A 25033-nucleotide genomic window follows, 5' to 3' on the forward strand; every position below is an offset into this window, starting at 1 on the left:
TGATAATGTTGGTAGGATACATATCGTTTTGAGTAATAAAATTACCAACTGGCAAATCATGGTGCTGGAACAAAGTGATACAGTAAAGCAAGAAATCTTCAACAAAGCTGAAGAAATAAGAATGAAGTGGCTAAGAGGCAGGTCATTAAAATAATCTTCTATACTAGAAAACTAGATGTTAGTACATATACACTTAAAGAGCTAATGGGTTGATCCTGGATATTAAACTAGCATGCTTCAGTTCAGTGCCAGGTAAACTGTTTGAAATAATTATTTATGAAATGCCTAAATGAGCATGGGGTGAGGACAAATAAGCAAGGCTTCCATAAAGGAAACTTTAGAGATAGTTTCAGTTCCACATTTTCACTTCTTGCCTCTGAACAAAGTAAGAGACCATCAGAACTGGAGCTGCATCAGTTAGAACAGTTGATGTCTGAAAAATTCCTAAGCCTCGAAGCTATCTGTGGTGGAGCATGGTCAGTAAAACTTAGCCCTAGAGAATGCCTTCAGATTCCTCTGCGCTTAAAAACCTTAAGCGTTAGCATAGTTTCATACAGAACTGTCATTAGAGTTATGAGATCCAGGAGTGAGGATCCTACATGAAGATAATGAGTGTGCTCAATTTTGCTTGGAATCTTTTAGAACTGTTTCAACAAAATAATTGACTTGGTAGATGATAAAAGAAATACTTTTTGAATTACAAGGAGGCCTTTGGCAAGGCTTTTAAGAAAGCTAAAAAGTCACTGAGTAAGAAGTAAAGTATTATCATGGAGCAGAAATCAGGAAACAGTTGGAGTAAATGGTCAATTTTCATCATTTGAAAGGATGAACGGAGGGGTGCCCAAGAGATTTGTATCAGAGCTGCTGTTCATGATCTGGACAAGGGCGTGAAGAATGGGGTAGCAAATGTGCAGATGACATAATTTAGGGTTTTTGGGTCTGTGGTTACTTTATCTTACAGTATTGCAGTTTGATCCCTCACACCATCACAGGTGGTGTAAAGCCACCTTTGTGCCACTTCTTCTCTTGCCCCTCCAGGCTGACTTTTAGGATGAACAGCTTAGAACCTAGCCTCTGCAGTATCATTGTGAACAGTTCATGTGTCCTCTGCTCAGTGCATAGTAGTGGTCCAAAAAGCAAACAAAAGTTAAGACATATAAAGAACAACGTAGAAACTACTGAAACTATTAGAGAGGCGTTATAAAATTGGATGAAATACTCTCACCATGAACATTATTCAGTTCTAGTCACCCAATCTGGGGAAAAGATTAGTATGTCTCACAAGTTAAATGACCCAGAGATGAGCAGTGAAGATGACAAGTGGAGGCATAGAACGATGTCCATATGATAGATGAAGGAAAAAGACATGAGCAGTATATAAAATGAATGGTAAATTGGGTACTCCTATTTTCCCTTGTTTGTAATACAAGAGTAGTTGATGAAACTGAATGGTAACAATTTTAAAGTTGGTAAAAGAAAATGTTAGTATACAGACTCTTGTGTGGAAATCATTGTCACAAAAACCAGTAAGTCCAGAAATCTGGCATTCAAAGCTATTAGTGATTTTAATGGATAACAAATAGCCACAGTTTCATTAAGTAAAATGATAAATATAGAAGGGATAATAAGCCCTTCTGCTTCAGGGCATAAACCAAGTCAATCACCAACTGCCCAGAGTTAGGAAGAAACTTCCTTTTTAGGCAGGCTATTCCATTTCAATTTCTTGCACCTGCATCTGAAGCCTCTGGTACTGGCCACTGGCAGAGTCCAAGTACTAAATTATATGGACAGTTGGTTTGATTCAATATGGCAATTACTGTATTTTTATATGATTAATAGACATTAAAGAGGGTAGTTCTGTTGTGTGCAGTCTGCATCAAGGCAGATGTTCTTGAGTCCTATTGGCAGAAAAGGGTACAATGATTGGGTTTTGGACCTTGGAATCATTGACCTTGAAATCTTCCCAGAAGGTCTATAAATGATCTACAAACAGTGTCTAGGCTACCTGGACTACCTTATTTTCTGTATAGAGTTATAGCTTAATCATGGAGTGTCTACTAAAACTACAGCCTGCTCTTTACCTCTTTAACATGCTGTTCACATTCTAGCATGTCCACAGTAGTAAGGATTAGCTTCCTCTGAACCGCGGTCTAGAAAAATCGGGACGGTCACCTATAGCAAAATGCGCAGAAAATATTTTTGAGCAAGACTAGAAGCCCAAATTGTTGCATTTAAAAAGCTTGTATCTTTTTAGATGCTGTATTTGTCTAGCTATATAGTCACTACAGTGAAAAACTCCAAGCTGTTGTATGTTTCAAGATTCACTCCTAAATGTTTATCAACTATTGAATTTAACAATCACTTTTCAGATGTAATAAATTTAATTTTAATCATATTTTTAGAACTTCTGAAGATCTTCTATTCCCATACTTTTAAATTTGAAATGTATTAACTAGATCTAGAATTTTTGCCCCTGTTCATTTCATACTGCTCCAACTTTTTTGTTTAAATGTAAATTAACCATATAATTTCTGATACTATTGTGTGGGATCAAAGGGGGTAATTTTTAAATTGTTGGATGCCAGGTCATTTTATTTTAAAAAATACCCCTCAAAATATTTAGAACTGATAGGCCAGCTCTTGTTTGTTTCTCTTACTGCCAACTCAGGAGTGTGGCTCCCACTGTTTAATCACAGGGGCAAAATAATTTTGGGGCAAGTGAAGCCTGTCTAGTTATTAATCACTTAAACAGTTTATAATTAGTCAAAGTAAGCAATCTTATCTAAATCCTATGAAATCAAGGAAAATTTTTAAACTAGTTAATTAGAAGAAGCCATTTCAGGAGCTATCTTAAATTTGAACATTAAGAATCTTAAATCCAGTTAAGTTCCAAATAAGTGACTCTATTTGCCAGTGGTTAGCCCATCTCCTCTCCAGGAATATATGGTTTAACCATCCGGTGATTAACTGAAAAAAGGGTTAGTAATTTGTGTTACAACAGCATTTTCCTATCCCAATAAAATCATTACAAGAGTTTACTATCTTGGCATATCTTAGTTAATGTACTCTTGCCAATCTATGTTGAACTTTTTGGGGTGGCTTTTCTTGACTCAAGAAAAATAGAGAAGAGTTCATTTGTTCCTATCTATGACAGCTTTCCTGTAAAGATGGAGAGGATGAGTTGTGGAGTGATTGCTGTCTAAACAGAGTAAGGTGGGGGAAAGGGTATCAGTCTCTTTAATATCTTTTTCCTATTTTTATGAAATTCTAGGGAACAAACAGCTCTTTTGGACTTGTTTAGATTCAAGTGAGTTGCTCTTTCATTGGCTCCATAGCTTCGTAGTTAGTCCTTAGGAGCCTCTCCATCTTATGAATATGTAGTTTATTAATTAATTTGCAACACTTATTTAATTGCCTTTGCTCTTGTGGCAGGAAAGCAAGAGAGTTAAACTCGTTTTTATTCAGTACATTCTCTGAGACATTCATTCCGTCTTATTACAGTTTGACAGGAAATGAAATTCTGTTTACAAAAAGTCCAAACACTCCTGTTCTTTTATATTAAAACTTTCAAAACACTCTTTTTTAAAATTAAATAACTTTTAGGAAGTCTTTAGCTTAAGTTTCATTGGTTACCCAATGAAATTAATAGGCACCAGCTTTATAAGTAAGACAAGAAAGTACTTCACATAACACGCAGTCAACTTGTGGAACTCATTGCCAGGGGATGCTGTAAAGGCCAAAAGTAAAACTGGGTTCAAAAAAGAATTAGGTGAATTCCTGGAGGACAGGTTCATCACTAGCTATTAGCTGAGATGACCAGGGATGCAACCCCATGCGCTCGGTGTCCCTAAACCTCTGACTGCTATAAACTAGGACTGGATGACATGGGATGGAGCACTTGAAAAATTGCCCTATTCTGCCCTGTGAGGTGGGAGGGTCCCAAACTTTGGGCTGCAGCTAGAGCTTGAATGTCTACATTGCAGTTAAACAGCTCCTTAGCCTGAGCCCAGGCACAGGCCAGACGCGGGTGTCTAATTGAAGTATAGACATACCCTCTGAAGCATCTGGTGCTGCCCACTATCAAAAGACAAGATACTGAGCTAAATGGACCACTGGTCTGTCCCAGTGTGGGCGTTCTTATGTAAGTTGTTGATTCTTCATGGCAATTTTTGGAAATATGATTTTTCTTGTCTTCCTGACATGAGTGAGGGTTTGCCAATAATTAATTAATTCCCTATTAATATAAATGTTTCCATATTTAAATGGCTTCTTATGATAGTTTAGCAAAGTTGTTACATTCCACATAGGTACAATAAAGCATTTTACCACTTATCTGGAAATGATATTAGGAGCTATATTAGGAGCTTTGCATTTAGCTAACATATTTGCAAGTCTCCAGTTCACAATTTTTTTTGCCACTTCAGCATTTAAGTAATAAACATTTCCAAGTATACATTTTCCTCTAAAGTTTTTAAGAATGAAAGCAGGTTTTCTTGCAAGAGGGTGGGAATTGGTAGAGCCCTTTCCTTAGATTTAGTGCTCTCATAACACTCCCTACATTCCTTTCACAGACAGACCTTTTCCTAAAACATTAATGTTTTACATGGTTTGTCATCTTGATGTTTGCTTTCCTTGGGAGATGGAAGCAGAAACCTGGAATTTCTTTGATTAGCTTTAACATTGTGTTACATACCTAGTTAGACATATGTATTATTTCCAAACATACTGGCTATAACATACTTGTAGCTACATCTTAACATTCAGCAAAGGTGAAAAACAAGTTTGGAACAACCTAATAAGTTACAATAATTGCATTAATCATTTTTGCATAAATATGGAGGTCTCCCCTACAATTACATGAAGGTAGTCTTTTCCTTGAAACTGATAATATTAAGATGTATTTATGCTTAGTGAAATCAATTCCTTGCCTCCTTACATATATTTAATGTAGAAAAGCAATTTTTTAATCTTAAGTCTTGATTTCATTTTTTTTTTGAGGCCTGAAATGTTTGTTTACCTAGTGTATTCATGTTTTGACCTATTTCCTTTCAACTGTAATCCAGCTCAGATCAAAGTGACAGGAAGCCCTAGTTTTAATACTTTATATTGCCCCAAGTTGTCAGTAGTTGAGTCACAGTAGTGCAAAGAAGCTATAGGATTGTGTTCATAGCATAAAAATGTAAGAATGAAGCATAAAGCTTCCATCTGGCTGAAGCAAAAATGCAATAGGCTGATGTTAACTAGCAGAAAGCTGTCCTGAATGGCAGAGATGTGACATTCTTGTGCCTCCTTTCTTTCCTGAAATCAAAATACTTTGAAAACATTAACAGACGTAGCTTGTTATATACTTGACTTAGTATTTTTGTTTTTGATAGACTTTAAAGATTGTTTAACAATCCTTGTTTTAAATGGGACCCCCACAGTGCCAGAGCCACCAGCTTCCGTGGGCAGCAGGAGCTGGTGCATTCTCCTCTCCCCCCCCCCCCCCCCCAACAGGGCTCGAGCTCTCATCCCCCCTGTGGGGCTCAGGCTTCAGTTGCCTTCCTTTCCCCTATCATTTTTAGTAAAAGTCACAGACAGGTTACCATCTTTCACGAATTTTTGCTCATTGCCCGCTACCATCCATGACTTTTACTAAAAATAATTATGACAAAATGTTAACATTACTCATCAGGAAAATCTTCCCAGTAATCAGTGGTGAGTAAATTTTTCAAATCATGGTATAAGGAGTAAAAGCTTTCTTTATAACTAATCTTTTAACCATAACCATGATGTCTAAAAATATGATTTGATTTAATTTATAAATAACTTCATACACAAGCAGGTAAACATTTTTTTAAAATAATCTCTGAATTTAGCACCATCTCCCTATTAAAATTACATTTCTCAGTTTAAAACATTTCCTATCAGAGAAAATAAATTCTTTAGCTCCCCCCTTTGTCATCAGATAAATGTAATATTTAACATTGCCCGTATACTTTGGACCTCTTATACTTTAATATTAGCGAGACAAGGTGTTTGAGGTAATATCTTTTATCGGACCACTTCTGTTGGCAAGAGAGACACAACTTATATCACTCAGGGTGGTGTTTTTTTTCACATGGCTGAGCAACAAAAAAAATTGCCCACATAGGCTATATCTACACTAGCACTTAACTCAAAATGTCACTACTAACTACAAGATTTGAACAGATTGTTTAGCATAAGTAATTAACACAAATTTCAATGGACCATTTCAAGGTAAGGTGGCCCATTAACACCCGTCCAGTAATAGGGAGGAAAGGAAGGGGGTTGGTTGTAAAGGGTTACAGATTGTTGTAATAAGCCATAAATCCAGTGTGTCTATTCAGTCCATGATATTTAGTGTCTAGCAAAATTCTGAATTTAAACTCCCAGGCTTGTTTTTTTGAAAGTGTTGTCCAGGTTTCTTTTGAGGATGAGGACTGATAGGTCAGATATGGAGTGATAGCTTTGTGAAACATGTTCACCCACAGATGATATAGTGTTTATCATGGCTTCAACAACACTGCATACAATATTTTAATATTGTCTCTCTAAGAACATTCTTTCAGGTAATCCATGGTGATGAGCATGGTATAAATACCTAGATAAAGCATGGAGAACACCACCAAAGAGGAAGCAGATATTTTCCCATAGAAGATCAAGCTCCCATTGCCTCATTGATACACACATTCTGTTGTCTCCATTAATAGTTTAGAATTCTTGTTTACCTCCAAAGTGCAATATTTATTATTCTTGCATTTTAACACGATTGCACTTCCATAGCCCCTTCCTCTGTGGTTTTCAAAACACTATCAACATTGATAAATTTTGCATCACAGAATACTCTTTTGTGAGGAAACTATTATCCCTGTTTTATGGGGATGCACCTAGTTATGTGACTGGATCAAAGGTTAGTCAAGAAGTCTGAGAAGGAATAAGCAGATATGATTTAATCATGTGCCTTATATATAAAACCATCATTCCATTGGAATGAATTAATCCTGTAGGACTGAGTTTTGTTTAATTTTTTAAATATCTTCTTTTTCTGTGCATCTGTTGGTTGTTAATGTTTATTGCTTTTAAGTCTTTGAAGTACTTAGTTGTGCATTATTCTACCAAATGAGAACAAGTAGAACTGTACATGTAAATCTTAACAGCTTTGCACAGTTGCATTTAAGTAAATCAGGCTTAAGCAAACTGTTCCCTTCTTCAGGGGATAAGTGAAGCACATTTTTACTGGAAATAATAAAAAGTATATATCTGCTGCCTAGTGATTTTTTTTTTAATGTGGCAGTTTAGTAGGGTTTTTTAGCACACAGAGTACGCAATACTAATGAAACACCGTTTTGCTTCATTCAGTACTCAGGGGCGGCTCTTGGCACCAGTTAAACAAGCAGGAGCTTGGGGTGGCAAAATATATGGGGCGGCATAATGCTGTGTCCCCAGCTCAAACCTGAGGCAGTGTCCTGGGCTGGATCCTGACTGCCCCGGGGGGAGGTAAACAGCTTGTTGTTCTGCTGCCAGGGTGCAGCGGGGCAGGGAGCCGGCTAAGTAGGGAGCGTGTTCCTGCCGCTCTCCCGCGGTCAGCGGCCACCTCCCCCACCAGGCGGGAGCCGGTAGCGCGGCCCTGCCCCGGCTGCAGAGGATGGGCCGCTCTTCGGCTTGTCCCTGCAGCTGCAAGCCGAGGAGGAGCAGCCCGTCCTCTGCAGCTGGGGCAGGGCTGTGCTACTGGCTTCCGCTCGGGGACGGGGGGCGGCCGCTGACCGCGGGAGAGCGGCAGGAGTTGGTAGCGCGGCCCTGCCCTGGCTGCGGAGGACGGGCCACTCCTCCTCGGCTTGTCCACGGTGCTCTCCCATGGTCAGCGGCTGCCCCCCAGGTGGGAGTTGGTAGCGCAGCCCTGCCCTGGCTGCAAAGGATGGGCGAAACATGGCGCCTGAGAGGGCTGCTTCTTCTCGGCTTGTCCCTGCCTCTGCCGCCTCCTCCTCCCCTCTGCGCCGCCTCCTGCCAGGGGAGGGGAGGGGAGCGGTAGCCCAGGCTGAGCCAAACTCATGCCAGGGCCAAGGCGAAGACCAAGGATGAGTGAGGCTGGGATCCAGCAGCAGCCGCAACCCCCGGCCGCAGGAGTGGTGGCAGCGGCGATGAATCCACCTCAGGCCAAATCCACAGTAAGGTAAGAATTGGGCCAGCTGGCCTAGGACCCCTGGGGAGCTTCTGCCTGCTGGAGCCCCAGAGGCTGCTGCCTTCCTCCCCAGCCCTGCACAGCGCGCCAGTGCCTGGAGTCTCCTTCTGCCTCCTCCCCCTGCAGGCGGCGAGCGACCTGGCAGAGAGGGGCAGCATCTGTGCAGCAAGCCCAGCACCTCTTCCTTGGTTCCTCCAGCCCCAGAGCTCTCTCCATTGCATGCCCCTTGGGGTACCAGCTGGGCGACCTCCGTGCTGGGGAAATGCCAGCAGGGCTGGGTCCAGTGTGTATCCGAGCTCACGGGGAGCTCTCTCGCCCCAATGACTAGTGCCTTACCTACGGCAAGTACAGTAGTGCAATAGGAGCATGACATGAAAAATGTGTCACGTGACACGGTCACTCAAATCACGATTATGTGTGTGTACTGTGCTGCTCTATTGACGCCATTCACCCTAATTTCCGTTTCGCGTTGGTGCCAGTGGTTATAGGGCTAAAATGCCGGGACAAAAACGAAAATGACTTTCTGGTGCTACCTACTGGCAACAAAGAGAGAAATGGCAAAAAGAATTAGAAAAACTGTCGTACATCAAAAAAGTATTTTAAAAAAGTCGACAATCAAGGAGAAAGCTCTAAGCAATGCATTGATGGTGATTATTCGTCAACTGATGAAGACCAATCAAACCAAAGATTACCATTATCAACTGATAATCTTTGGTCAGATTGTTGTTCGTCTTTATCTTCGCTAACTGATAAAGATGAACAATCACAATCCATCCAAAGATTTACTACTTCAGCTGAAGAGTCCAGAAACAAAGAATTGTTATCCAAATCTAAAACCGAAGAACAATTATTGGAAGGTGGAGAGACTGACATAGGATTGGATCCAAATACATGGCCAACAATAATTACTGATGGAATGTGAATGATTATTGTGAAAAGAGATCCTTCAAAACTAGATCCTATGTTTGAATATCCAGTTAATGAGTCGAATCGACGATTTATGCCATCCAGTAAGAAGAAGAAAATGAAAAATGGGGAACAAATTAATAGATCGTGGTTAGTGTATTCATGGACCAAAGATGTAGTTTTTTGTTTTTGCTGCAAACTGTTCTGTAACTCGGACATTCTTCTGGCAACTGCAGGTTTTAATGACTGGCGAAATTTGCACCAGCATTTGAAAGAACATGAAACATCAAAAAATCATTTACGCTCATTGACACATTGGATTGAGCTGTCAAAAGATTACGTTCCGGTACAACAATCGATGCAGTACAGCAACGTCAACTAAATTCAGAAATTCTACGTTGGCAAGCGGTGTTGGAACGTTTACTGGCAATCATTAATTTCCTAGCTGAACAGTGCCTCGGATATTTTATATGAAAATAACGATGGAAATTTCTTAAAATTGGATGTTGTTGGCAAAATTTGATAATGTTATGGCTGAGCATGTGCGAAGAGTGAAAGATGGAGAGATTCACACCCATTATTTGGGTAAAAATACAAAAAATGTGATAGAATTAATTTCTAATGGAGTGCATAATGAAATTTTATCGAATTTGAAACGTGCCAAATATTACTCAATTATAGTTGATTGTACTCAAGATCCGAGCAAAACTGTGCAAATGTCAATAGTTTTACGATTTCTGAAAATTGATGAAAATGCAGAAGTGAAAATTTGTGAACACTTCCTAGAATTTATACCAGTGAACAAAACTACTGGGAAAGCCCTCATAAATGTAATTCTACAGAGATTGGAACACCGTGGAATACCTTTAGAAAATGTGTGGCCAAGGGGACGATAACGGCTCAAACATGCGAGGACGACATACAGGTGTACAGCAAAGAATACTGAATTTAAGCAATCAAGCTTTTTTCATTCCTTGCCATGCACATTTGCTCAATCTGGTTGTCAGTGATGCCGCTAAATCATCTAAAGATACCATTTCATATTTTACCACAGTGCAAGCAATTTACAACTTTTTTTAGTGCTTCCACACACTGTTGGGCAGTCTTGAAGAAGCATCTTGAACAAAAACTCACACTTAAGCCTCTAAGTCAAACTAGCTGGGAAAGCAGGATAGACGCTATTAGACCATTCCGATATTCATCAGGAGAGATTTACGATGCACTATTTGAAATAAACCAGGACTTGTAGTATGATCCTTCATTTTGACATGAAGCTGAAACATTGGCTCAGAAAATGATGCAGTTTCAATTTTCATGTTGCATGGTTATTTGACATAATATTCTAAATCAAATTAATTTGACCAGAAAAGTTATGCAGAACATAACCATAGACATATTCGAGGCAAAGACGATTTTGAATAAAACACTGGAATATTTAAAAAAAAATATCATTCAGATGAAGGATTTTGAAGAAATTTTCGAAGAAGCAACAGCAATAGCAGAGGATCTTGATTTTGAACAGACGTTTGCACCTCAACAATTCATGTGTCCTTGGGGAAAAAGCAAGACAGTTTTTTGTTATGAGGCTCAGGATGATCCTATTCTCGATCCAAATGGAAGGTTTAAAGTTGAATGTTTCTATTGTATTTTGGATGTAGCTATAATTTCCATTGAAGAAAGATTTTGTTGGTTGCATGGTCATTGTGAAACTTTTGAATTTTTATACGATATTGGAAATATTAAAAATCAGTTTTCCAAAGAAGACCTCATGAAGCACTGCCAAGACCTACATTTAGCGCTCAGTACTGATAACACTACGCAAGTATAAAAACCAGAAAAATTCAGTTCATATAAATTATTTTAATTTATGAGAAACTGGAAGACACTAGCGTTTTTCATTACAGTGTATAGTTGAACTCAAATCGTTTGTAATTGTGTTTTTGTTAAAATTAAATGTTAAAACAATTTCCTACTAGTGTAATTTTATTTCACTAACTACAAATTCTCTGTTTTCATTTTTTTAAATTTTAAACAGTCAAAACAAAACTGGAAAGTGCAAACGTGTAAAAGCCCCCCCCCCAAAAAGCATGGAGGGTAGGGGGAAAGCCAAAAATGTTTTGGCTTGGGGCAGCAAAAAACCTAGAGCCGGCCCTGTCTGTACTCTAGTATATGCAGTTGAGTTAATACCATCTAGTATATGCAGTTGAGTTAATACTTTCAATACCATTAAATGAAGACAGAGGTTTAAGGAACATAATCATAGAATCTCAGGGTTGGAAGGGACCTCAGGAGGTCATCTAGTCCAACCCCCTGCTCAAGCAGGACCAAACCCAACTAAATCATCCCAGCCAGGGCTTTGTCAAGCCTGACCTTAAAAACCTCTAAGGAAGGAGATTCCACTTAAGCTTGAGATCTGTCTGGATCTCTCCAGTAGGTGTCCATTGTTTTTTTTTGTTGTTTGTTTTTTTGTAAAGAAATACATTCATTTAAAAAAGACTTGCAATTGCTCAGATAAACAAATATGAAAGACTTCTCTCCAGTAGGCAGATTTAGTTGATTCAAAAAACCATATAAACAATTTCTTCGTTATTGTTTGTAATTGCCGGACTTCGCTGAGTCAACTGATTCAAATGTTTTTTCTGGACATGTTTAGTAAAAACAGTAATACCTCTCTTGAATACATCTTTTTATTGACATACGCTCTCCCACAAGAGTTAAATATTGATGTGTAATCCCTTTTGGGAAATTCTTTGAAACCAACTAAAGATTACCAGGCTACACATCTGTGATTTATAAATGGGAAGTTTCAGAGTGAACATTCTTATTCTTTAATATACTTTAAACTATGATACCTTTTAAGAGTGTTGGGACAGCTATGCATGTAGACACTACAGCCTATAGTTGGAGTCCAGCTGGCTTAAAATATAAATATATAAAAAAAAGTATGCTCAGTGAAGGGCCTTTGGATCTAAAAAAGCATGTGTGTGTATTATGGGCCACATCAGCCTCTCTGTATGTTATGGTCTTCTCCTACCGTGACTTACCGAATCCTGTATCTTGTGAGGCTGGGATACTAAATCTTTTGTATTTGACTTTAAACCTTTCTGTATGCTAACCCTTCTGCCAGGTGGAGTAAGCAGCAACAAGGGCTGGGTTTGGTATCTAGAGGTTCCTCTTAACAATACAAAACAGAACCAGCTCAAGCCCCCGCCCAGTAATCTGGGAAAATTAACCACCATCACTAGGCTCTTCTAAGAGCCAATATTTCAGCTCTTGCAATCATTGAGTCTGTGTATAACAAAAGAGAACTTTTACTAAAAGGGAAAGGGAGCCAAGAATTGGTTTGAGAAAACACAACCACATTCATAAGCAAAACGTGACCCCACAGTGTATTGGGCAGTGTCCTTTGCCTCAGTTTCCCACTTGTGGTGGGAAAGTCCAATGAGTGAATGTCCATTTAACACATCACTCCCTTTTCCCCCATTCACTGCACCCACTCAGTTGGCTCTCCTTGATTAGCGAAGACCTAGAGTTCAGAGGTGTATTCGCAGGGGTTCATCTCCCACCTCAGAAAGGTGGGGAACATGTTGAGAATGACACTGGGGTTGCTGTGCAACTCTGCAGCTAGCTGTTTGGTGCTGCCTCCGCTGCTTTTCTCTATTGCTGCTGGTTGTGTGCTGCCATTGCTTTACTCTGCTGCTGTTGGAGCTCACGGCTGCTTCTGCACTGGCACGTTCTGAGGTTCCACTGCTTAATCCAGGTCTTTAGTGATTTCACTGGGTAGCAGGGAACCTCACTGCCAGTATAGCCTCTGCATTGTCTTTCCTTTCACCACTGTCCCTACACCAGGTCTAAGGTGTAGCCCTTAGGCCTGCTTACAAGTGATTCAGCCCTGGTAATCACCTGGACAGAAACAGTGACTCTCAATTGAGTTTAATTAGCTTGGTGTTTAAACACTGGAGAGAGAAAGATCAAATGGTGTCTGCATCTTCTTAAGCAGAGTCCACACCAGCAAGTAGAAACACCTGTCCACGCTCCCTCTTTTTCACTGGGATTTGGTATCCCTCCCTGCTTAGTAAGGTTCAGTTTAGGGTGATTCCCTCATTCAAGGCAGGGTAAGTGCAGTTCTGCTGCCCTTTACTTATACAATAAGGATAACAATATTTCATTACCTTTGCATTCAATATTTAAAATGATTTGTAACCCAACACCAGCCAAACGAGAGCATTTTGGCAAAGTCGCTCCATCCTGTTGCGTGTCTAGGCAGAGTAGGTACATCTAGGCAAACACGGTCTGTCCCTGAAGTCTTTTTTCCCCTAGCTCATCACCAGATGTCAGAGGAGAGCTCATTCAGACCCTGCTTACATGTATATACTCAAACAAAAAGGCTGAAAGTATAGAACACTAATTGAGAGCAAAAACATCCCAGGGATGTTGTAACTATCCCAAAAACAAGCATTATAAACCCAGGAAAATTCAAAGTTATTGTTAAATCCAAACACATTAACATATAGAAATCAGAATAGGTAAAATATTTGTACATAAAATAAAATGGATTGTTGTTTTTAATTAAATACAATTTTCTTTTTCAAAATCTGTTTAAAATTATGACAACCATTGTTAAGGCCTAAACTTACTATAGTCTATTAATCATTTAAATTAAATTAAAAAAAATCAAGCAATACTTGTTTATTTCTAGACTTTTAAAGATGGCCAAACCGCTGTAGTAGTGGATGTCACTGGTTAAGTTCCTGGAATTGGAGTTTGTTGAATTGCTTAACCAGCTTTTGACAGCAGTAGCCTCTTCTGCAGGAGCAAAGAGTATTTTCTTCATTTCAGTTTAATTAGTTCAGCTCAATGACTAGTTCATTCAGAGTTGAAAAATTGACTGGGAGTCGAAAAAGCAGGAAAGCTTGTTTTTCCTTTTACCAGATTCTGAATAAAAATGAGGTCCAAGAAAATGAGATAATCAGCTTTAAAATCTTGACGGACACTGTGACCATAAACAATTCACTAATCACTAATCCACTAATTCACTAATTACAGATAATACTTTTGTTTGTTTAATTAGTTAGCTTTAAATGCAAATCATATTTTGAAAAGAAAATTTTATGTATCCAGCACATTTAATTAATAAATCATTTAGAAAAGTTTTTGTGCATTTTAATTGAATTCCAATTTCCATCCAAATGCAGTTTGACAAAAATTGCTAGTAAAAAATAATCATAATCTAGTAAATAAGAGATGTCATTAACTATCTTCTAACATAAAGTAAAAATTAGGAATCTGAATAGAAGTATGTTGAGCCACATAATTGCTTAGTAAATGTATATAGATATAACATATCCTCCTTCTGAGAAAAAAACCCCACAGTTGATTTAAATCAATCTACCCTCATGGAAATCCTCAGTTCAGGCTCCCAAACAACCTTATATCAGCTATGTAGAGATGTCATGCAATAACGATACAGTTGTGATAGCATATTAATGCTGGTGGGCCCAGATCAAGTTAAACTGATTTTTAAAGACATTAGATTCTTTTGGGTGTTTTAATTGTGCATTTCCATACCTAATACATTTGGATATCTTTTTGAGTGTAACCATAGTTCTGAATTTTCCTGGATATTTAATGTATGTTTGTGGAATAATTAAAACATTCATATTTTCCCTTGTGTCCGCTAACTTTTCCATCCTTTACATCCCATTGCATATGTGCAATCGAACACCAGTTCATCTCTCCAGTCCTTCACACTCCCATGTTCCTGCATTTACAAACCGGTTCTCTTCCCCTTGCCCTCTGTGTTTAGTAGATCAGGTGCAATGGGGAGTTTATGAAAATAAATATTTAGGATTAATGGTGTTTTTCCATTCTTCATGACTGAAAGTTTCTCTGTCAGCAGAGGCTAGCACTGTAAAATCTTCTTCTTCAAAGAATTGCCCTTTTTGAGTGTCCATCTGCCATTGTTCTCAATGGGACTGAAGCGGCAGGCTGAAAGATGGCAACTACTTCACATTGTTTCCAATCAGGGGGAAACAAAACTGTCATTGGAGAAGATGCCCCTTGTGTACCAGGTGGCAGAGATGAGCATTATGAGCAGTTACTGAATGGAGGCAGTGGCCATCTTTACTTAAAGGCAGTTCGTGGTCTGAGTTCCATTGAGAACAATGGAGGATGGTAGTCATTTTGAAATAAGGTAATTCCTTGTGAATATCTTTACCTTTTGCTGAAGGAGAAACTTACACTTGTGAAGAACTATGGAAAAATTGATCATTAAATTGAAAAATTGACCATAATCTTAAAATTATATTAAAAACTGCCCACTGTACCAAATTTACTGAAGTTTCACCTCTTTGCCAGTCTTTGTGCAAATAACTATACTTTACTGGGGCAAATAACTATACTATACATTATTTGTGGGTGGGTGGGGGAAGGGGAAAATGGTCTGACATGTGGTGTTCAATTTCTTAAGTGATCCATTCTAAAATCATTCACTCAGACTTATTAATGTACTCGTAAATTCTGAAAAAAAAATCATATTATACTCACTAAGTGTTAAAACTTTGGGAAGGATAGATGCTGTATTCTTTATAAATAACCAAGTGGCTAAATCCTAGCTTTAATGCAAAACTGAACTCAACATTAACTATTCAACTGTGATTGGATGCTCCTTAATATTCTGGAGATATGATCAAATTTAGATGTGGAAGATGAAGACCAGAGGTCTACCAGTACCCACTCCCTGCAATCCTTGGTACTCAGTCCTTACACACCTGGATGATGGAGGGCCCCTACCATAAACTTTCCAATACCAAACAGATTATCAATTTGTGGGCAATCTGGGATTGCAAGTTTACAGGTGGTGATTGACACCCATTTCTCCACTGTAAAAGCAGCTTTCATCTTGGTGTCTGTGCACTGCATGGCTGGGGTGAATTTGGCACACCAACTCCAGAAAAGTACCCGTCTGCATCTTAAAGTTCTAAAGCCACTACTGATGTTCCCAAATTTGCATTGCGATGTAATCTCACCACTTGGTTTTTGTTGTACAGACCCAAAACTGCTGCTCCACCATGTATGGTTTCTCCGTGATTTCCTGCAGCAGTTGGTCAGCTTCATTTGTTGTCTATCATCCACTCATCCTCAGTATATCCCTGTTATATGTCTGGCTGTTACGATTTTGCAAAAGAATGATTTGTCCTGCCCTTTAAATGGACAAGAGAGCTGCAGTAATCTGTGCATTCATGTGATGAGATGGAAAATGGCATGAAAGAGTAGTTTATGGGATGGAACCAAGAGATTTATGGGAATTTGATCCCAAACTTCTACAGTTCCCTGATAGGAGTGATGGTATTGCACAATACACTACAAACATTTCTTACAAGGTAATGTGCCAGATCGTGGCATAGAGGACATCAGGATGCCTACCTACAGTGTTGCATATATTCTGCTGATACAACCTGATGCTGTAAGGACATTCTACATGGCAAAGGCAACCAAATATAAATGCACTCCACTCAAATAGCTATGGCGATAGCAGTGTGCAGACAGAACTTTTGACAGTAAAACTTTCAGGTGCAGACATGGCTTTACAGTCTACCCAGTCTTAACACAGGAGCTCTGATCAGTGATCCACAGAAATGCATGATGGGATGCTTTTAAAGTTCCAGGACTACAGTTTGGAAAAAAAAAAAAAATTCAGCCGTGTTTAATGCTCCTTTTTGAGGTACTTACACATTGCAGTAATGTAACCCACATATCTTCTCCTTATGCAAGCTTTTCTGCATATTATTATACTAGTACAGCACTAGGTGATTTATAGTGTAAAAGTTTACCTTTCTAACAGCAAGACAATGGAACATACCTCACCTCATTGAAAATTTACAGCTTTATTACACTCCTCAAATAACCTCTTCTTTTTTAACTTGTCCACAGAAAAAAAGATGTAATCACTCATTCCTGCAGTCTGTTGATACCTTGCATGCATGATTACTATGCAGTTACACTAATAAAGCTTTGTTGGAGCCTTTTATAGGAAATAATTATTAATCCTGCAAATAAATTGTCTTGAGGTACTTATGTTTTTAATGTGCCTTATTTTATATTATCCTAATATTTTGAGATGCTGCTAAAAATTCATTTAAAAAATCATAAATATGTTTTTTCACAAGTGTGATGATGGCTCCAATATTCTCAATAATGAAAATTTTAAAACTTGCCTAAAAGCATGTTTATGTGATAAACTGTAGTCCCCTCTTCAGAGCTATTGGGAACAACCATATTAATTCTTATACAGCTGAGATTTCCTTGTTGGGGGGTGTGTGTGGGGAGGGGGAGGGGGAGTAGCAAATTGTCCTCTTTGCAGTGGCTTAAACCAGGAAATTCAAAGCGAGAGTTCTGACTGTTAAATTACCTGTTACCACCTTCTGGCTAGGTATTGCAGTATAAGTTCTTATATAAAATCACCCACTATTAGGGGACCTCATTAAGTCTTTACATTTTTCTGGATTTTTCTCAAATCATGTAACATGTTTTTTATTTTAATGCAGCTTTGATTCACCCACAAAAAACGTTAGCATTTGAGGAATCTGTGCCCATCTGATTGCAAGGCAGACACTAGTGTATAAAACACATTGTTCGTATGAAGACCTGAGAAAATGGTGGCAGAGACAGGGGAAAAACTACCAAGATTAAGAATTGAAGGGTCATAATGATAAGCAGCCCAATTCTGTGACTACATCTAGTACTCCTGGGGGAATTAATTGACAGCTCTAGTAATTCATTTAAACTACAATATGGAAACTTATTTCCCTGCATCCTTCAGGAGCACTGCAAGACTTGGGGGAGTCAGGGGTAACGGAGGAGCTCAGAGTGAGGGAAGCAATTATTGGGAAGGAGCCTGCAAGGGAACCTGGAGGGTTGTTGGTTGTGAGTGGGAGAAGAATGGAATAGGTTTTTTGGGGGCGGAGGAATTGTTAGAGAGTTTGGGAGCCTCCCCTATGCAGACTGTGGCAGACTCCTAGCCTTTCCCATTCAGTCAGACACATCTGCCCCTGTCCCAGTGTGTCCTTGCAGCCCCTCCTCCCCCATCCCCATATGGCCCTGCAGCACCCCCCGCCCCCTGTTCAGCACCTGAGCCTTCATCCCAGTCTGTTCCCCCCCCCAGATCTTCTGAACCCCGGTCTGTGACCCCCAGTAGCCCGGTGTGCCCCTCTCTGTCTGTCCCATGCTGCCTCCATCTGGCTCTTCTGTGAGGGATGCATCCTCTCTGTGGGCTGGCTGCTCTCTTTTCTGCTGTCACAGCAGCCCCTGGTGGGCAAAAAATGTAACCGCAGTTCCAGCTCTGTGGGGAAAAAAAAATCTATGGGGGACATGAATTCTGCGTATGTGCAGTGGTGCAGAATTCCCCTCGGAGTAATTTAACTTCACAGCTAATCTGGGAGTAATCTAGCTTCACGGTGGCAGCATATAGGGTATGTGAATAGTAGGCTGCCTCTACAATGTGGTGTGTAGCTACACACATCAGTGAAAGGGACCTGGCTGTGTGGAGCTGCTGGAGTCTTTTCCTGTTAAAAATAGCAGTCTAGATGGGATAGCACTGCTTGAGCATGTACAGTTCATACCCACTTTGTTCAGGTGTATCTTTACTCACCTAAGCAGTGCCTCACCACCTACACTGCTGCTTATACCCATACAAGAGCTGCGTGCAGGGTATGCACTCTACATGCCACCAGAAGGAGAGTGGAGTGTAAATGTCCCTATAGGTCTGTTATCAGTGGTGTGTATAAAAAAAAAAAAAGTGAGTAAACTAACCTAAACTTAACTCTTTATTTCCCAAATTAGAAGCGGGTAAATTCAGTGTACCTGAGTTTATGCTCGACTACGCTACTTTTGTAGTATAATGTTTTAATTCATTTCCTTAGTATAGAGAAAAGGAAGAGTCGAGTCCTACTTCTTAATATTTGGTGGCCATTATAGCAGTGGGAGAAGTATTTAGACAATAGTTTTAAGGATATTCTTTTATTTTAAGTCTTAAAGCTGGCTGAATTAGTGTATTATATCAATCTGGGATAGTAAATTTAGATGGGTTATGTAGATTTTCTGTGGAATATATATTTATATAGTGACTGATATTCAACCTGTATCTTGAGATTTTTCTTGTTAATGTAAAATGTATGTCTGAAGATGTGCCTAATGACCCTTGGCCAAACATGTGTTGCAGAGATGACATCTTACACCCAGATTCTTTGTTGTTGTTTTTCAAGTGGGATGGGGAAAAGGCAGTGAAGCACCAGATGTGCACCCTGGTGAGCTGACCAGTTCATAGAGTGATGTTGCTGGAAATCTTGAAGGCTCATGCTTGCTTGCTTGCTTGCTATTGCGGGTGGAAGAAAGACTCCACAAAGGCAGTTAGTCTGGGGAACATAATTTAAAAAGCCCTGGAAAAAAAAAAGATTGTGAGGGAAAACCTGAGAGGCAGAGGTAGCAAAGGAAAGCCTGTGTTTTGGATACTTCCACAGCTTTATCACAAAGTAAACATCTATGACTTTATCATGCTGCATTTGGTTTAAAACTGGTGAAACAAAGCTAATGTATTGTTTCAGAGACAAATGTTATTTAGGTTTATCTTGGTATATGTATTGTATATTTATTTTTTTTCCACAGAAACCTGCTAATATTTTAGTTATGGGTGAAGGTCCTGAGCGAGGAAGAGTAAAAATTGGTATGTTATATCTTTGATAAGTCCCAGTGTAGCATTTAAGTTAGAATGTTCTGAAGGTGCAGTTGCATCACTTAAGATAGTTACTTAAAATTATATTAGTATGTGTCTGGAAACTTTATCAAAAGCTATTCTGAGTGACTGGCTTTTTGGTATACACCTGTGCACCAATTCCCAGTGATGCACAGCTACAGCCTCATCAATGAAAAGGGGGAAAAAATCTCTATGCCATTATATTATATGGGTGCGTACTGGGAGGGGAATTAATATGGGACAAAGATAACGGTAGCTTGGAAGAATGAAGGAAAATAAGTGAGATTTTAAATGACCTCCTTTTACCACCAAAGTGCCAAGACACTAACTTGCTCTGTATTGTAAAATCTAAATAGGGAACTGTCCACTATTCCGAATATTAAATTTTAAAATAACAGTGAGAGTGACTGTTGATTTATGAACTGCCCTTGAAAGGGTGGCCAGATTTCTGGGAGACACAGGAAGCAACAGGAGTCTTAAAAAGTGCAGAAAATGTTGTTTGAGAGAGAGACATTTGATAAGAACTAACTCTAAATATATTCAAAATGGTGAGAGGGAAGTAGGGTGGGGGGAAGAAACTGAAACTTTCCCACTATTTTATCTTCCGGTGTGAACCACTTTTCTCAGTGAAAGGATAATTTGCAGAATCTCCAAATTGTTCTATAAAGTCTATTTTAAAAAGTAACTAAAAATAATCTAACCATAGTCTAACAGTAATGAGCCATACTGTGGCATGCACTAGTTCATCATTGATGCACCAATAGCCTTCTAATGCACACCCTGTATTGTTATACTAATATTATAGTCAGGCAGTCCAGTTTGGCAGAATTTTTTTTTAAACAGATTGTTTTTAACTTCCCTCTGACTTTTTCTTTTATGAGATGATTCTTCCACAGTGTCACTCTGTATTCTTTGGTGGTTTTGTTTATCTGAAACACCAACTGTTAATCACTAATTTGCTAATCAAGGGTGGAATTTTCCTGAGGTGTTCGTCACTGGCCTAACTCTGCTCCCATTGAGGTCAATGGGAATTGACTTCAGTAGGAGTAGAATTAGCTCAATGCTGAGCACGTCAGAAAATCCCACCCCTTAAAATTTTAGCACCCTTTAGAGGTGTAAGATTGATGATAGAGACCAAGGTCTTCTATCTGCAAAACAGCATGGACAGCTGTTTGTGAACATTTCTTCCCATTACCTTAATCTTTATGGAGCATGCACTTCCAAGACTGAGTGTGTAGGTCAGTCTCCAGGCACATTCAGTGTCAATTGTGTTGGTGATTTTTGTGATGTAGACAATTATCTATTAGTATTTGCTCACAGACCACCAACTTATTTAGCAAGTGGTAGTTACGTGCGAAGTCATTTGGTAATAACTTTAGATTTCTACTAAATTTAGTCAGACGTTGCTGATGGACAGGTGAAAGATTCTGCATCCGCTCACCAGTCCCCTGAGCCATCCAGTCCCAACAGTAGAAAAGCCTTTATTTCTAGGTGTGTTATCAGTTTGAAAAAATTTGCAATTTTTAAACATGTTTTTGCAACAGTAGGAAAAGAATGCATACGTATCCCCATATCAAGGGCTTCCACTCTTCTAGTATTAATACTTTTTTAAAAAATACATAACTGGTATATTTAACATAAAATAAGCTTTATAGGCTTTTTATGCTATTTCGACTCCACTTTTTACTGGATATTTTTCCACATTTTTTCATAGATATCTATGAATTCATATCATGGGTTATCTTGATTTTTAATATAGAAAATTATAAAATGTCTCATTTTAATTGCAATAAAATAATTTAAAGTAGGGAGGCACATAGAGGCAAATAGTTACCTTAGATTGTGGAGCAAAATTAGATATGAGTATTTACTCTGCAAGTTTTCCTCAGTAGCTGAGTTATTACATGTGGCATGGGTTTAACCCCTTCTCTCTCAAAACTGCTATAGGCCTCACACTCCTCCCCAGTCCTACTCAGTATATATAGGCTCCCACTCCACCATGCCAAATTCTTCGGTGTTTGGAACTTCGAAAACCTGATTTAGTGGTAATACCCATTTCTCTATCCTCTGTCCATCTTGTCCTGTACCATCTAAATTCTGGTCAGTTCAGATAGTTCTGTGTAGATTACAAATCCCAACAAGCAGTTTAGTCAGAATATTTTTCTTAAGGTTTTATTAGTAAAGGGAAATTTTCCCAAAATGGAAGACATTTTAAAAGCATAGCTTAAATGGTTTCATCTTGGTACTGGTGATACTTTGTGACCAATTTAAATTGAGAGGAGGCTTTCAGGGAAGAAGATACCCTCATGATTGGAATCACCTCTTGTTTGGGGCATGAAGGAAACCCTGCTTCAATTGCAACCAGCTTTTCATAGGTAGTTCTTGTGTCATATATGTATGTATTATAAATCATTCTAACCTTTACAGAATTACTATTTCACCCATTTCCCCCGCTTTAATGTTTCCTGAACAAACAGCCCTGTGATAATAGAATATTCCATCAGGCAGAAAACTGACCCCCTGGCTAGCCAATAAGGACTTACCCAATGTTCTGAGAGCTACACGAGTTGGCATGCTTTTTTCAGAACAGTGGTAAATTCTTTGATTCTAAATGCCTTGCTTTAGTAATGATTTATAATGATATACTTCATAGGTGATGATGCTGAATAATTGCAACATAAACTATAAGGAAATGGCAAAGTTAGACTATCAGGATTCATATTTACTACAGTGTGTTTGCTTTTTAGCAAAATGTTGGTTCTTCTAACAAATGAGCTCAATCATTTCATTTGATCAATGTGAAGTTTTCTTAACTTTTTAAAGCATTTTTTTTTAAATTTTGCAGCTGATATGGGCTTTGCCAGATTATTTAATTCACCTCTGAAGCCTTTAGCAGACTTGGATCCAGTAGTTGTAACATTCTGGTATCGAGCTCCAGAATTACTTCTTGGAGCAAGGCATTATACCAAAGCTATTGGTAAGTAAAATTAAGTACCAGTTTACTAACGTGTTACTTAGGCAAAATATACCTGAATTACTGAAACGTTGGCATGTGAATGCAAGTATGGGAGAAAACACAGGTGGAAAAGTACACCATTGAATTACATGAGGAAACATTAATCACTGACATTTTATTTAGTTTAAATACTATTCTTAAAACTCTTTCCTGACTAGTAAACATCATAAACTCAATGCCCTTGATGTATAATTTTATTTAGTTTCTTATCACTAGAAATTTCAAAAAGCATATTACTACTTGCAATAGAATGAAATATTGACACACACCTTAAAATTGTCAAAATCCAGAAAATGACAGCAGGGAACAGAGTACTTTAGTTTTATTACTTTGGGTTTTTACTATTTAGAGCAGTGGTCCCCAACCTTTTTGTGGCTAGTAGCACATTCATGTTTTCAGAAGAGTCTGGCGGGCGCCAACAATTTTTCAAGGCTTATTTTGTATTTGTACATTAAATAATACAAAAACATCATATTTAATATTACATAATATATGAATCCATACGATAAAAAGGGTAATTTTACATGTAAAAGATATTAATTAAATTATTCGGCAATTACTCTTTCACCTACCATGTGAATTTGCTCTTTTTTATCTACCTGTAAGAAAAATTAAGGAGCTTTTACAAAATAAATATCATAAACAGTTTTCATCTTATTTATTTTAAAAAAGTAAAACATTGTTGAACTGCTGGTCCAAATATATTTATTATTCTTACTTTAACATAGAATGGAGCCTGCAGCCCTGATGTTCTCTGTCACCGGCAGGTGTGGGGCTGCGGTTTCTCTCTGGCTTAAGCTGTGGCCCCGCGCCTGCCGGGGACCGAAAACACCGGCACCCGCAGCCTGCAGCCCTGGAGAAGCCGGAGAGAAGCCGCAGCCCGGTGCCTGCCAGGGACAGAGAACACCAGCGCCTGCAGCTCCGGAGTACTCTGTCCCCAGCAGGCGGGGGGCCCTGGCTTCTCTCCCCTGCTGGGCACTAGGTGGGCCCCGCATCTGCCGGGGACCGAGAACAATGGCGTCTGCAGCCTGCAGCCCCGGAGAAGCCAGAGAGAAGCCGCAGCCCTGTGCCTGCCAGGGTCAGAGAACACTGGCACGGGGCCGTGGCTTCTCTCCTCTGCTGGGCACTAGGCGAGCGCCATGGTGCCTGCGGGCACCACGTTGGGGACCACTGACTTGGAGTATAACAAATACATAAAGCAATATTTCAATTTATGAAATGTATAGACTGGAGACAGTACTAGCTGCACTGAAACTATTCTGCAGCTGACAAGATTGATGTGGCTGTGACACACCTTTCATTTACTATTTTTTGTTTTCTTTTTCCCCGAAGAAACCTTTGCATTTTCTTGTGAAAAATGAGACTTGTTTAAACCTGCTATTCAATAGGAGGGTTGCCACCCAGAAGTTTTAACTCAGTGCAGTTAAAGATAAGTTATTAGCAATAGAAAGATAGGTTCTTCCTCCATTCAAGTCTATCTAGAAGAAGCACCAAACTTGGGAGAAGTCACTTTCCTCCTAGTATTGCCCCTGCTGGTATTGATCTGCTTTGAACAGCTCCAGCATGGCACTGCTGAATCTACTCTGCCACAGTCAGCACTTGCTGTCAGTCTGTGAAAAATGGCAAACATAAGAGAGAGGAGACTGTGTGGCAGTGGTACAAACTATCACAGAGCAGGCTTGACAGCAGTATGAAGTTCTCTTTAGGGCTTTTAATAGCTTTTAAAAAGAATGATAGAGGCACAGAAGGAAAAAAAAGGTGGGTGGGACTGGAATTCTCCATTCTATGCTGTCTTTGACTACTTGGCTTGCTAGAGGGAGTTACCAAAGGTTGCAACCCTCTTAAGAAAGACTTCTTCAAGTAGTGTCCCGAGAGGTGTTCAACTCTAGGTGCGTTTGTGCCCCACATGTCTCAGATTAGAGATTTTAGGTAGCAATGTCCATTTGGCTCATGTATGCGACCCCTGCAGCCTCATGCCCTGTACTGAGGCTATATAGAGCTGCGTGGGCAAACCGCCCTCAAGTCTTTCTCAGCTGCCTCGACCTGAGGTGGCGTCTCAGCAGTATCTGAGTTGAGCTTACCTCAACCGTATTTTTCTCTTGTTCTTACTAGTTAGAGTTAGTTCTTAGTTTCCTTTGTGTTGGTAGCCGTAGTAATTTTATAGATTAAAAAACAAACT

The 25033-nt window shown here is 39.2% G+C and overlaps 1 protein-coding gene across 5 annotated transcripts in view; it reads left to right on the forward strand.

Annotated features, from left to right (window-relative positions):
- The window catches only part of CDK8 (cyclin dependent kinase 8), a 183330-nt gene that overhangs the window by 125666 nt on the left and 32631 nt on the right, over positions 1-25033 (forward strand). For 3 of the 5 annotated variants that reach the window (XM_039531614.1, XM_039531606.1, XM_039531599.1), the window contains exons 5-6: positions 19751-19808; positions 22684-22815. In XM_039531614.1, the coding sequence (XP_039387548.1) occupies positions 19751-19808; positions 22684-22815 (190 nt within the window). Of the gene's footprint in view, positions 1-13140; positions 13147-19750; positions 19809-22683; positions 22816-25033 lie in introns of those variants that run through there. The other 2 variants (XM_039531622.1, XM_039531630.1) reach the window with 2 other exon arrangements.

This window comes from Mauremys reevesii, linkage group 1 (genome assembly GCF_016161935.1).
Source record: "Mauremys reevesii isolate NIE-2019 linkage group 1, ASM1616193v1, whole genome shotgun sequence".
In the NCBI taxonomy this organism is placed as follows: Eukaryota; Metazoa; Chordata; order Testudines; family Geoemydidae; genus Mauremys; species Mauremys reevesii.